Here is a 15581-nt window from a genome sequence, read left to right on the forward strand (position 1 = left end):
CGGTATCTTCCTCCGTTGCCCTATTTGTTTAGTGAGGCGGGGTCTTTCAGTTGAACCCAGAGCTTACTAATTTGGCTAGTCTGGCTAGACCTGGTGTCTTCTACAACTGCAGGCCACCACAGCCAGCCTGGTATTTATTCACGCGGGTGCTGGCTCTCAAGCTGTCACAATATCCGCTGAGCCATCTTCCCAGGCCCCAAGTCTCTTGAGCACAAGTTTTCTCTCCACCTTTTTGAACTGTACCCCAAAGGAAATTCCAACCTAATAAACAGGAATTGATTCTACAGGTTACAAGGAAGTGGCAAGGGCAATGATTTCCAGGATCTGCAAAGGGGATTTTCAAATGTGCTTGGCTGTGCTGAAGCCCAAGAAGGCTTGCCCTTGCGCCTGCGCAGTACAGCTGAGCCAGATGTACGGTCCTTGTTATTCTGGACAGCTACTTCCTGTCAGTGATTGTTTCTGATAACGAACACGGTGGGGGATAAAGGCGCATCCGGGGGAGTGGATGGTGGAGGGTCAATTCCTGGCTTTGAACTACATTCAGCTTGACTCTCCCGGCTGCAGGAGGGCTCCTGCGAGCACAGGTTGGGGGAAACCCCAAGGGGGCCTGGAGGGACGCATGCGCAGCCCGGCACTGCAGAGGTTAGGCGAATCATGCAATTTCTCTTTCTTCTTCAGTCCTCAAGTCATTGACTGCTCTGATAAGGCTGGAGGAGGGGGAAGGAGATGACATGGTACTAACTGGTCCACCCCTGTCCGGGGGAGAGGGACGGAGCTAGAGAAGAACATTCCATTCTATTTGCTTCTCTAACAGAAGCCTGTGAGGAAACAAAGGATGAATAAAAAGCATGCTGGGCTCATGCATTCCCACATAAGCAGACACAGACAGACAGACAGACAGACAGACACACACACACACACACACACACACACACACACACACTGCACTTGCAACAGGGAGTCAGTACAAGTGAAGATAATTTATGCTTGGGTTTACACACCAACCTAGGAGTATAATGTAGGAGGTGGCTGAAGAATGAAGGTTATCCCTTGCATACCAAAATGTTTGTGCTTCCTCTCAGGTCTTAAATTATGTATGCCCGAGGAAGGTAGAAAAGGGCCATCACCTGAAACTGACTAGCCAGGCAGGGCACTGAGACTCAGCTTAGCATGGCACAGGTCAAGCAACCAGGGAAGCAGAGACGAAATCTGAAGTCTCCATCACGAGTTGCTGGTACTGCTGGGTGGTATCGGGTGCAGAGCCAGGAGCCCGCACGGTAGTCTCAGTCTCCTTCATGAAGACACTCACATCTTGGCTAGGATCTTGAGCTCGCTGATTTCTTGCACTTGTTTTATGAAACCAATAAAGTCAAGTCCGCGACACATTTTACTGGCAGTTCTGGGTGTGTTCTAATTGGCCTGTCATTGGAATTCCCGTTAGTGCCAGGGAGAAGTCAACCGATCTCATTCCCTGAAGATTGCTTTAGAGGTAGATTTATGAGGAGGAAACGGGAACAAGAGTGGAGACTCAGCTTCCTAAAGTCATTTTCTTTATTTTTCCCCCTTGTGTGGGAGAGATTTTGCTGCTGATTTCATGCCTACATTCCTAAAAAAAAAAAAAAAAAAAAAAAAATCAGCAGGTTTCCTCTAACATTCTTATTTTCATCAAAGAACATATTTGGAATTCCCAAATGTTGCCTTTCAGGATCTATCTCCTTTAGGGATGAACTGTCACATTCCGTCTCTGTCTACCCACCAGGCTGCCTGCTGGCTGGGAGAACCAGTTCTCGTGTTTTCCTCATGCTAGCCTCTCTCAAGGTTAGTTAATGAAAATGAAAATGAAAAAGAACTCCTGTTGCTTCATGTGCAGGGCCATGGTGACTTTGCATTATGCTGGGGACAATGAGGGTAGTGTTTGCAGGCTCTGGCTCTCATAAGCAAATGTCACTGAATATGTTTGGAAGGAGCATGCTTAGTTGGACACTGTCATGCTGTAGGAACCAAAATGAACTGGAGAAGGACGAAAGGGAAGAATTTCATTTCTTAGTGTGTGTGATGATTAATCTCACTTGTCAATTTGACAAGATTTAGAATCACCATGGAAACAAACCTCAGAGCATGTTTTGTCTGTGAGATTTTCTAGATTGGGTTAATTGAGGTTGGAGGAACCACCCTGACTGTGGGCAGCACCATTCCATGGGCTGGGGTCCAATGGAACAACCAGAAGCCATAGATTGTTACTAGAAAATTTTCAGTGCCAGGAATGGAATACTTTCCAGTGAGTTGTTGGCCAAGGAGGTCATTGATGCCCCCAAAACATTACAGGCCATTGCTGAGGCTCTTGAGTTCCCACCAGGAATAGATGATAAGACCCTATTGCTGAAGATTCCACATACTTGGGATGCAAGGTCACTGAGAAACCCTGCTGGAGCTGAGCTGAAAACCTCCTCCATGTAGACCAGCTGACAGAAAGCTGGGAAAAAAAAATCTATGCTACATGCAGTTCAATGGGAGAGAGAAAGCACCAGTGGAGATACTCAATAATGGACACTGCAATCCTTATATTTGGCCAGCCAGGCCAAATGAGCCAGCAGGTGCAACAGTGGCACATCTGTTATAGGGGAAACCAGCTGCTCTCTAATCAGACTGGTGGCCTGCCTCATGGGAGGCAATACATGCCTGATACTGAAAACGTACAACAGGGGTCTTCATGAGCCCTACAGGTGTAACATCTGTGGTTGTCTGCCTAAATGTATATTCTGTGTTCACCAAACTGCCCAGTAAGCACTTCTCTTAAGGTTCATACCCATATATTAATGCTACGCTCACTTTTTTTGGTTAGAGAAGTTTCTCTTTTCAGATGGCAGTGACCTTGGGATGACTCAGAAGGCACCATGGTGCTGAGAAGAAGTGACAGAGGAATGCTCAGCACTGCAATATCTCTATCACACTTTTCAAGGCTCAGGGTCCATTGCTGAAGAGGTGGTGGAAAGAATGTAAGAGTGAAAGAAAGAATAGGACTCCTTACAATGTGCTCCTCTAGACACAAAATGGCCTGGATATCCATGACCTCATAGTACCTGATGCTACCTGCACAAGACCATCATAATAGGAGGAAACGATGATGACATCGAAATAAAAGAGACTGATTGAGAGGGGGAGGGAATATGATGGAGAATAGAGTTGCAAAGGGGAAAGTGGGAAGAGAGAGGGAGTTACCATGGGTTATTGTCTACAATTATAGAAGTTGTCAATTAAAAAAATTTAAAAAGAGAAAGCTAGCTAAACAGCAGCATTCATCACTCTCTGCTTCCTGATCATGTATGCAGTGTGACCAGCTACGTCATGTTACTGCTCCATGCGTTCTCTGCCATAATGGATTGTATCCCTTGTAACTGTAAGCAAAATAAACCCACCCCACCCCTTAAGAAGCATCTGTTCAGGTATTTGGTCACAATGACTACAGACGTAACCAATAAGTGTGCAACTTCCACTCTTTGACGTAGGTTGAAATCTCAGTAGATTTTAAATCCTGGTCAAGCTACTTAACCTGGTCTGTGTCTTGGTTTCTTCATCTGTAAAAGAAAGGTAAGATTAATATATAATTTATAAGTTTATTATCAGGATTTAATTATATTATTTGTGTGATGCATTTTCAGGTTTTACAACATAATTAGTTTAATTATAATTTACAATATAATTAGAACCTAATAGTATTAGCTAGAGAGCCTTTCCTTCCTACATATCTGGTATTTTATGTTGCCATCAACTCTGTAATTTGGGGGGACTTTAATACCATATATGTGGCAGTAATCCTTAATGTCAACTTAACTGGATTTGGAATCTCCTAGGAGGAGTATCTCTGGGCATGTCTGTGAGGATACTTCCAGAGAGGTTTAACTGAGGAGGGGAAACACACCTCAAATGGCATGGCACTGCACCCCATGGAATGGAAAACTAAACTGAATTAAAAGGGGAAAAGGGAATAAACATGATCCCACAAGCTGTCTTGTATAATACCTTTCCCACCATGATGGGCTATATTGTTTCAAACTAAGCCCAAATAGACCCTCCTTCCTTCCTTCAATTACTTTTGTTAGGTATATTTGCCATAGCAATGAGAAATGTGGGAGGACGAGGGACAGAATATGTTAAATGTTTTTACTTTTGTGATGTGTTATTGATGTTAAAGACCACACATTTAAGTAGTTAGAAAGAATGACTAATACAAAATGAAAGAAACTTACTTCCAGATGTCAATGTCTTATTCTGCTTAAAATAAGATTTTATTACAAAATCATGGGTGATGGGATTGCCATTATTAAATAGATATTGACAAGAACCCATGTAAGCCCCACTTATTTTTAATGTTTAGGTAATTTTGCGGTCAGGATCATCTTATTTCATAATTAGAGGTGGCTCCTTGCACTAGAAGCAGCTGGAACAAAACTAGTGGCATCAAGCCTGCTTCTTTACATCCTAGTAGATTTTTTTCAGGAACAGTCCAGCTCCTGAGAGATGACTCTTGTCTATTCTGGCTGGCTGTAGCAGGTAATAGCCCTTTGGGTTGCCATTAAGGGACAAGTTAAGACAGAGGGGATCATTAGATGACACCATGAGAGAGGGCAGGAGAAGAAAGTTCAAAGCACTTGGACATGCTGGCAAGTGAGTAATATCAGGGTGACTTTGGGAAATCACAGACAGGTTCCTTTCCTGACAGTGGGGAAGAATGCAAGGAAAGTCTTGTGCAGGTCCTAGTTCTAGAGAATCTATAAGAATGCTGTTAAGACAAAGGCTTAGGTCTTCAGTTAGGAAGCCAGCTTCTACTGCTGGGGAACAAATGGGAACTGGAACCCTGAACATGGCAGAAGGAAGATCATTGACACCTATCCCTCGCTTTAGTTAGACCCCTGCTTCAGCTAGGCTAACTCAACCAACCTACTCAGCAAGCCTATGGATAGGGTATGATTTTGACCATGCCTATTTTTCAAAGGTAGAAACCAGAGCTTAGAGAAATTCATGCCCACCAGGCCCCAGAGACTCAGTCACTGTATAAAATAGCTTCCATAGTAGTTTGAATGTATGTTCCCCATAGACTCAGGTGTTTTACTGAAGTTTATAACTTGGGTCTTTAGCTGCCTGACTGTTAATCACTCAGGGGTAGATCCCGAGATCTAGCCCAAAGATGTGTTTGGGAGAGGAACTAAATTTCAGCCCAGAAGTATGCAGAGAGCTGTGAGCAATGAGCAGGGCAGCTGGGAGGAGGGGGTAATTACTGCTGTTTTGTGCTTGCTTCCTTTTGGTGTTTGCTGGCTGCCTGTGGTTTTTCTTTTTCTGCTTATATTTATGAATGGGAGCCAGCTTCTTCTGCCATTGATGGAATTTCCTCTGGATCTGTAAGCTTCAAATAAATCCCTTCCTCCCCTAAGCTGTGCCTGGTTTAGATGTTCATCCCAGCACTGCAGAACTGTACTAGGGCTTCTCAAAGCAGTCCCACTCCTCTAGGGACGACAGTGTCTCAGGACCTTGCCAAGGCTGATCCTGCAAGCGGGATGGAAAATCTCAAACCGTGGACAAGAGGAGGGCCTCAGGCTGAGGGATTAAGTAAGGCCTGACATCTTCCTAGTGTCCCTTGAAGAAAAGTAGCTCAGGTCTTCCCAATCAATAGCAGTTTACGTCTCTGTAATGCCTTTCCTCAGTTCTAGTTAAGAACTTGGAATTTTGGCTCCGTCTTCAGTCTTGACCCAGAGATCCCCCAGGGGACCTGATAATTTCTAGCACATATCTAGAGAAAATAAACCTGCTCCAAAGACCCATCCGCTTGCGAAACACTCAGGTCACAGTGAAATTAAAGAGAGTGAATGGAATTTATCTGCATTCCAGGGTATAACTCCTCTGTAAAAGTGGACATGAATTGATTGAGGAGCTGCTCTATGCTTTATCCAGATGATTGCTTCAAATATTGACAATATACTGATTTCCTAGGCTTCTGTAATCTAGTACCATAAACTGAATAAACAGATTTATTGCCTCATAGTTCTGGGAACTATAACTTTGAAGTCAAAAAGATGGCAAGGCCATTTCTTTCTTCCAAATTCAGGAGAAAAATCTTTATATTCCTTTTCCTAGCTTCTGGTGACTTGGGAGCAATCTTTGATTTTTTTTTTTTTTAACTTGTTAAGTTATTACTTTAACCTCCATTTACATAGGACCGTCTACCTTTGTCTCTACATTATCTTCCTTATGCACATGTCCAACCCTGTTTTGCTGATTGATTGAGTGCATGGGTTAGTGAGTGAGTGAGTGAGTGAATAAGTGATTGTGGTGCTGGGGTTTGAACCCAGGGTCCTGCACATGCTAATACTCTATGACCAAGCTGTATTCACAGCTTATTTTGCCTTTCTATTAGTGTAATGGATATATATGACTCATCCAAATGACCTCACCTGAAAAGAACCTGTTTCTAAATAAGGTCATATTCTGAGATACTGGGGGTTAGGACCTTTGGGGAAGAGGGTGGGAGTACCATTCAACTCATAACATACAAAGACCCTATCCAGTAGCAATTCCTCCTCTCTTTTACAGACAAGGACCATGAGACTTGAGGTTCTAGTTCATTCAGCTAGAGAGTAGGGGAAGTTTAAAGACAAAATCAAGTCCACTTCCTAGGTCTGAACTCCTTGCATTGCGATCATGTTGCCTTCTCAGGATAGGAAACCATCTGTCAGTTCCTTTAGTGACACAGGGTACCTTTTAGGGACCAGTGTGTTTGCTTGTGACAGTCACAACCTTGCTCATAATGTGGAAGGCCTGTTGCCAGTCCATGCTGGTATGTTTTTTTTTTCTTTTAAAAAACTTTTTACTGAAAAATTTCATGTACATACATAATGGATTTTGATTATCGTCCTTTCTCATTACTTTCTTTTGTCCTCCCACCCTAGTCCCCTGTCCATTGAACACCTTCTTCTGTCCACCTAGCTCATACTCTATTTTGATGTCATTTTTTTTTTTGCCCTTTCCCATCATTCATGATTACATGTTTATGGGCCCAATATTGTACAGGTCTTGTGCAGGTAATGACAGCTGCTGTGAAGTCATGAGTGCAGTCACCACTATGTGTCCAGAAGACAACATTCCAAAGCTCTCCTCCCTATCCCTCAGCTATTACATTCTTTTATTATTATTACTATCATTGTTATTATTATTAAAGCAGAAACTTTGTACAGACACATGTTGGTAACCATCATTTCCTTCTGCTCTGCTCCTCAAGGGCCCTCCTTAGTGAGATATCTGGTATTCATCATGGTGTTCTGAGTTATGAGTTTTGAGAGCATTGTCATTGTGTGTGGGGGCAGAAATGCTTCTGGATATGCCCTCCCACCCTGTGGCTCTTACAGTCTATCTGCTCCCTCTTTTGGCAAAATTCTCTGAGCCTTGGTGGGTGTGTTTTTAGGACTACTTTAGTGTTGAGCTCTCAGCAGCTTCCGGGTTTCTGCCTTGGTGCATTTTGAGTGTCCTCAGTGTCTGTCTGCATCATCCTGGCACCAGTTGTCAGGTTTGCAGTGGGAGCAGCGCTCTTACTCATCTTACCAGTTCCTCTGTGGTTTCACCTGGGCCCTTGCTGCTGTGCTACAGGTGGGTCATCTCATTCCAGGAAGTCAGCTATCTTTTCTTGTCTTTTTGATAGATTTTGGTTGTCCACAGGTCTTACTGCTTTCTAAAAAAAAGAAAAACAGATTCTGCAATGCCAAGTGAGATCAGGATAGGTTAAAAGGGATAAGTCTTATTAATTTAGAGATATTTTGATGGGTGTAGCTTCATCGTTGGCCAAAGACTACTATTCTGACTTGGTGCCCAGTTCGAGCCATGGGTTCCATTCCACTGAGCAGATCTCTTAGACAATCAGAAAGTGATTGATTAATCACCTAGGCTGGGCACCACTATTGCAAAGGCATGTCCCTCTTTTCAGGCTGGTTCCTCTCATATAGCTGTGTCCCCTGCTTGCTCACAACCTTGTTGGCCATTTTCCCCCAGCAGCTCATGTAGTGTTTGTCAGCACTGTAGGAGCTAACTATCTGGTAACTGGCTTCCTTCCAGATTCAGTCAGATCTCTCCATGTTCTGCATCAGCAGCATGTGGTATCTTCAGCAATAGGGTCTTGCTTTTTACCTCAGATGGATAATCAAGTGCTGTGACAGAAGTCTGTCTTGTTTGGGGGACCTTGTGGGTCTCTCTGATCAATAGCTCAACGTGGGTTGTAACCAATTTCTGGTACTGGAAGTTACGAGCCAAAGCCAAATGTTTTAGGGTTAGGCTTCATCCCAACCTCTCCAGGGGCCTTCTTACCAGATGATTCCTCCCTGTTCCTATTGAGGGCTATATCTTTTTATGTTCTATCCAGGAGGAAGACTTATATGGCACCAATTCATTTTGAATTTGGTTTTGTTTATATTTACCCCCACTTTCCTGTTTTTCCCCCAAATGCATACATCCCTCTTATCTGTCTGTTGAGTTGCTTGTTAGGTATGCCTGCAATTCAAGCTGTTCCAGTTTAGGAAACACAGATGAAGGAAAACATGTGACATTTGTCTTTCTATGCCTTTGTGTTTTCTTAGTATGATCTGTTCCATGTCCATCAATTTTTCTATAAATTTCATTATATCATTTTCCCTAATGCTAAGTACAATTCCATTGTGGATATGTACCACATCTTCATTATCCATTCATCAAACAATGGGCTTCCGGGTTGATTCCAGTTCTTAAATGCCAGTACTTTGAATAGCCTTCTAAACTTGCTGCTGAATAAACACAACAAAATTCCTTGTTCTGGAGGGATCCCTAGCTGACTGTGTTTTGGGTAACTTTGAGGGTGAATGTTTCACCCCAAGAGGCCTATTACAGAAGAGTTTTTCATATTGTATAAACAGCAGATGCCTTACAATGTGTTTTATCATGGAAAGGTTTATTTGCTATACAAAGAGTCAGAGACTTGTAGCGATAATCCCATATTGGCACCTGATACCACAAAATGAAATGTGTGGCCTGAGGCAACTCACTTAACCCCTTAACCTTACCATCTGGGACCTGGAGCAGATTATGCCCTCTGCTTGGAGGCATCATTTGGTGCCTTGGTAGACTTTGGCAGATGGAAATGCTACACTGATACCAAAATCAGGTAACTGAAAATAATTGGAATTTGTCAAATAGCATTCTTAGGGATCCCAAATTTCTTATGGCTCATCTCCATTCCCAAGCCCCTGGAACTGGAAGAATTGACCTGGAAGCTTGCCAGTCTTGTTAACTCTTATTGTTCTATTTTCACTTTGTAGGACAAATTGAGTGTTCTGTGCAATTGAATGCTAGGTAAAGGGAGGTTTGGGATTACAAATGGCCGTCAGTCTTCTGAGAGCAAGTGGGCTTCTCTATCAATTTTTTCTTCATACTTCCTTTGTTAAAGTACATGCAAAAAACCTGTCTCAGGGGCAGGCTCCTCTACTTTTTCTGCCTCATTCAAGTTATTTAATTATATTGTTTTCCCTATCCCTTTCTGCCTGGCTTTCAGATATCCATGTAATTATCAGATTAGCTCCTATGTAAAAATCCTTATTTTTGGTTTTCTTCCCAATATGCTAAATATACATCTAGTGGCAAAGAGCTGGCACTAGTACATTAAACAACCCAAAATAGAGCAGAGCTAGACCTAACAGAGTCCCCTTGCACTCTATGTTAGAACCCCAGAGCAGGGGGTGGGGGTAGCTCAGAGGTAAAGCACTTGCCTCGTGTATGTGAGTCCTTGGGTTTGATCCTCAGTATTAAAAGAGAAAAGAAAAAGCCCCAAACTTCAAAGCCTTAGATATTCTTAGCCATGTTGGTGTTCTGGTTGGAAGACAACCACATCATAGCAGTATTTTGTAGAATGAGTCCTATTTATCTCTATTAATAAGCAGCACATTAACAGGTTCCAAATAAAGAGGGAAATGTCATCCCATTACACCAATGCTTCCTGTAATGAGTAGGAAGATGTCTCATTAAAATTATTTGATGGGCCACCTTGGATGCTCAGTCTGAACTTCCTCTTGCTCCTAGTTCATGCCCTTCTTAATATCACTGTTTGTTTAAAAAGGAGTCTGAGAAAGAGAGAGAGAGAGAGAGAGAGAGAGAGAGAGAGAGAGAGAGGGAGAGAGGGAGAGAGGGAGAGAGGAAGGGAGGGAGGGAGAGAGAGAGATCTGGAGCTGCCTGACTTGTATAAGAAATGTTTTCAGTCTGCTCATTTCCTGGCAGTCAGCTATTTGGTCAGAAATGTAGTTATCTGATAGAGCGTTTAGCCCTTACAGGATGGTCACTGCGTAAGAACAAAAAGAAAACAACTGAAATTACACAAATGGCATTGTTTAATCACTCATCTGCAGCAGACTTGTTAAAACCAATAGAATATCCTTGCAGATTAGAGCTGTCCCACTGCTGCATATAAATGAATGAGGAGCCAAGAAAAATCTATAAATGGCCTTGTTTTCTCCAATTCTCGTGTGCTTGCTGCTGCTGGACTTCTTGAGGAATTTGCAAACATAGTTCCTGATCCCAGCACTTTTTAAAGCTGTACACAGAATTGTTAGCAGGACTCAACTGCAATTGTTTTATCAGGTTACTTACAAAGAATTGCGACTATTCATGGAAAGCTGTTGTCCTTACAAGGCCCCATTTTGTTTTGTTACTTTTCTCATTGCTGTGACAAAATGCATGACAAAAGCCACATAAGGAGAGGGAGATTTATTTTGGTTCACAGTTTGAGAGTAGAGCCCATGGTGGGGAGGAAGATGTATCAAGAACAGCTCCAGCTATGGAAGCAGCAGTATGGGGCAGCGGGTCACTCTGAGTTCATAGTCAGGAAACAGAAGGCAGGCAGGAAGTGGAGCTGAGCTATAAAACCTCAAGGTCCTCCCTTAGTGACCCACTTCTTTCAGCAAGGCTCCTCCTCCTAACGTTTCCAGGGGCTTTCCCAAAACAGTGGCATGAGCTGGTGTGGTGTCCAAGTGTTCAAGCAAGTGAGCCTGTCAGGCACATTTCACATGAAAACATTTCCCAGTGGGTCTCTAGCCTCCACGTGCTCTGCTCCTTCTAATCAGCCCATTCTCTGTTGTGATTTACAGATCTTTCTCATCTACCTGCAGTGTGTTGATTTAGTCTAGAAACGTTTATGTCCAATAACTGCATGGTGCCATTTCTGTGTTTTTAAAGCTATCAAGATGGTAATATGCTATAAATCTCATTCTTTGCCTTACTTTTTATCCACAATCATGTTTTTGAGAGCTATGCATTTTCAGTACCTGAATTTAGTGTCTGCTTCTGAGTCCCTTAAACCATTTCAACATACATAGCATTTCTGTCTCTTCCATGTAGCACATTCTACATACTCATTTTCCTGGTCAGCATGTAAGGGTATCTAAGTTCACTGCTAGATAATTAGATTGCTTCTGACTTCATGGTACCATAAACAATCCTATAATAATCCTCTTTGATCATGTTTCCTGATGGATCTGAGAAAGAGTTTTTATAGCATATATCCCATAGAAAATTTTCTGAGTTGTGAGCTATACTCATACTTTGTCTCACAGATTGTGATACAGAATGTTTGTACCAATTTATAATTTACCACCAGTGGAAATGAAACTTCCCCACATTCTTGCCAGCACCTTCTAATTTTTGCCAATCTGGTGGATGCATTTTACAAAATGGCATCTCGTTTTGTACAAGAAATTTGCATTTCTCTGATTACTAATGAAGATGTATATCTTTCATGTATATGGTAGCTGTTTCAACTCCCCCATCTGCCCATTGCCTGTTCATATTCTTTGCCCATTTTTGTCTTTTGGATTTCCTGTCTTTTTCTTGCTTGTTTGTAAAATTCCTTGTATGTTTTAGATATCAATTCCATGTTGCTTTGCTAAGATCTTTTCCCAGGACTTTTGTGATATGTTTATGGATAAATGTCAGTCTTTAATTTGGATGTGTGGTAATCCACTAAATTTTTTTCCAATGAATATATTTTTTATTTTCTTTTCTTTTTGACAGAGAGGTAGACAAAGAGAGAGAATGGGCATGCCAGGGCCTCTAGCTACTGCAAATGAACTCCAATGCATGTGCCCTCTTGTGCATCTGGCTTAGGTGGGTAATGGAGAACCAAACCATGGCCCTTAGGCTTCAAAGACAAGCACCTTAACTACTAAGCAATCTCTCTCCAGCCCCCACTTGATATATTTTATTGATAGTTCTCATGTAAATTTCTTGTGTAATTTTCCTTCTTATATACTAATTGTACTTCTAATGACAAAGGAATGACTTTAGTACATTAAGTGACCCAGAATAGAGCCAGAGTGGATTTCATTCTATATAACATTAGAGCTTAAAACGTTAAGCATTCTTGATCATGAGGCCACAGTACTTAGAAGCACAGTATAGCACATGTAGTAGGGTGGGTGTCACTTATCTTTGTTAAAAACCCAACAACAATTATCCAAAGCCCTACACACTGACAGGTTTCAAGTAAAGAGGCCAGCACATTCCTTTGGTCCTCTTGTTCCCTGTAATGACCACGGGGATGGCTAATGATTACTTGTATGGCTGCTTCCAGTGCTTTACTTCCCATTTGCTTGGTCTTTCCTTCTCTTCCTAGTGTTTGGCATTTGGTTCTTGCTTTTGTGAAACTTAGATATACAGGATTCATGGATAATACTCCTCAGTTTATGATTTATTGCCATTATTTGCTTGTGCAAGTTCATTTCTTTTGGTTTCAATCTTTTTATTGAAAATTTTCATAATGAACATAATGTGTTTTTTCTAACTTTTTATTTTCTTAAATATATATATTTATATACTAATATATCATATATATGTTAAGATATATACATATCTTTACAGGTCATACTCTTTTATCCCCTCACCCCAGCTGTCTTTACTCTGGGACCCATCTTCAGTAGGGTTCTAGAATTCTCTGTGGGGTCATGAAGGCCTCAGTTAGTCCCTGTGGGGTAGTGTGGGGGACAACTGTGCCTCAAGATATTCTACTTACTCTGTGGTTCTTACAATCTTTCTTCCCCCTTTCCCACAATGTTCCCTGAGCCATGGAAGGCCTGTTGACAGTCCAATTTAGTGTTGAGTTCTTTGTAACCTCTAGATTTCTGCTTTGATAGGTTTTGATTGATCACCATGTCTTCCACCATCTCCCTGGAACTGGTTGTCAGTCTAGCAGTTAAGAGCAGTATTCATCTCACAGCTTCCTCTGAAATTTCTCCTGGACTCCAGCAGATGTGGTAGAGGTGGCATGTCTCATGGTGGGATGTCAAGTATCATGCTGTCTTATCAACAGCTCTTGGTTCTCCTTTGCTTTCTCTACTGTCTTTACAATAGATTCTCCAACCAAGAGTGAGAACAGCTTGGGCTAAAGGAGGTATGCAAAGCTATTTGAGAGATTTTTTTTTTTTTTTTTTTTTTTTTGGTGTTCAAGCTCAACTCTTCCAGAGAGCAGGGGGAGTCTTCTTTCTGAGGTCTGAGTTTCCTGAACAAAGGATTCTGACTTGGTTTCCAGTACCAGGTATGAGTTCTCTCCCACTGAGTGGGCCTCATGTCCAATCAGAGAGCAGTTGGTTACCTTCAGAGTCTGCATGCCACTCTTGCACAATGGTGTACTTCTTGTCTGGCTAACTGATTTCATAGTCTGCAGGATCTCCTGCATATTCATGCTGTTGGTAAATATTGTCCTCTAGCGACTCCCACAGGACCTTCCAGCACCATGAGGGCTAGCCAGGAGAGACATAATTTCCCTTTTGTTTCCTGCATGATATTCCAATGTCCTGTGACCACAACCAGTGGTGTCTGTAGCAATAGGCTCTTACCTTTTAGTTCTGTCAGGGAATCAAGTGTTTGAGCAATGGCCTGCCTGCATTGTTCTGTGAACTTCATGGGTCTCCTTGGTCAACATCTTGAGGAGGAGAGCAATCCAACTCTGGACCTGGAATTTACTGGCCAGAGTCCATGATTTTAAGGTTAAGCTTTTTCCACCTTCTGTCTGGACTGTACCCGCATCCCCTTTACTAGTGGTTATATCTTGTAGAATGCTAGCCAGAACAAGGGTTTCTATGGAACTGATTCATGTTGTCTTAACTTTTGTGTAATTCACTCCCCAATATCCCTATCCCCTACCCATCCCCAATATTCTGTCCCTATAACTTGCTGTGGCCAGTGAAATATTAATGCCATTGCATTAGCATAGTTGGTTTCATCTACCAACTGCCTTTCACCAGAAGAACAGAGCTTATGTAGGCTTCTTCTAGTCTAAAAAGAATGAGAAACATGTGGGACTGTCCTGGATTCAATTTATAGCTTATAACTACATTTCCAGCCAGAAAAGCCAACACCCAGCTGACCTATAAGATGTGTGAGAAATAAATATTTGTTTTTGTAAACCACTAACATGCTAAAGAGTATTCTGCTGCATTATTTTAACAATAGCTAACTAATGGGCTCCTTCCTGCTTTCCTTCTTTCTGTGATCTGTGTGTCCCCTTTATTCTAATACTGCCACTGTTTTCCTCCTGCCACATTATCATGCTTTCTTCTTACTATTTTAAATCAACATGGTCTTGAAATCTATGCGTCTTTCTGTGTTGTATACATGTTAAGCCTTTGTACACGAGTATTATGGTTTGAATCTGGAATGCCCCCTAAAGACTCACGGTTGAGGGCTTCATTTCCAGTGTATCAGTGTTTAGAGATGACTGGATCATGAAGGCCCTAACCTCATAAATGATTGATCTACTCATGCGTTTATAATTCAATGGGTTATTGGTAGGTGATAAAACTCTAGGAAGTTGACTTATTGAAGGGAATAGGTCTCTGGGGAAGTCTCTGAAGAAACAAAAGTACCTTCTTTTTCTTCTATCTCTCCATATATATCCTTCCTGGCCACCATGAGATGAGTATCTTTACTCAGCCCTGCTCTCCTCATCATAATGTCCTGCTTTACTGCAGACACACAACAATAGGGAAAAGTGACCATGGACCAAAATCTCTGTCCTCTGTTAAGTTGTTTATTACATTGACAAAAAGCTGGCTTACATGAGGATATTGTATTGCCTACCTCCTAAGTCCAATGTTTTTTCACCAGGTAAGTGTACATCTAATTCTTTCCATGTTCCCCATTTAAAAATTTATCTTTAGTTAAAAAAATAACAATTGTATATATCCATGTAAAGAACCCATTATACTAACACCAAATCATTGAAGAACAGGGCTATGTTGGCTCCTTTGTTTTATTTTTGTAGAAGATCCTTGATGTAGGATGAGAGACATGTTAGTTATAGCCTGTGCTTTGGGGAGTGATATGTCTGGTTTTATCTCATAGCTCTGTCATTTATTATAATGGCTTAGTTATCGTTGTATCTTCATGGCTTAGTACAATGTTGATATATGGTTAATTTTCAATAAATTGCGCATCAAACAAAAATTATTTAATATCTCAAAACTTTAGTTTCTTTCTGTTAAAAAATGGAATAATAAATGTCTAGCATAATGTCTGGCGAAGAGAAT

At 41.7% G+C, this 15581-nt stretch overlaps 1 protein-coding gene across 1 annotated transcript in view; it reads right to left on the minus strand.

Annotated features, from left to right (window-relative positions):
* Positions 1-1180: 1180 nt before the first annotated feature.
* Positions 1181-15581, minus strand: part of Cpo (carboxypeptidase O) — a 111890-nt gene continuing 97489 nt past the window's right edge. The window contains exon 12 of the mRNA XM_045148361.1: positions 1181-1346. Coding sequence (XP_045004296.1) covers positions 1181-1346 — 166 coding nt within the window. The remainder of the gene's footprint in view (positions 1347-15581) is intronic.

Source organism: Jaculus jaculus, chromosome 4 (genome assembly GCF_020740685.1).
Source record: "Jaculus jaculus isolate mJacJac1 chromosome 4, mJacJac1.mat.Y.cur, whole genome shotgun sequence".
NCBI classification, from domain to species: domain Eukaryota; kingdom Metazoa; phylum Chordata; class Mammalia; order Rodentia; family Dipodidae; genus Jaculus; species Jaculus jaculus.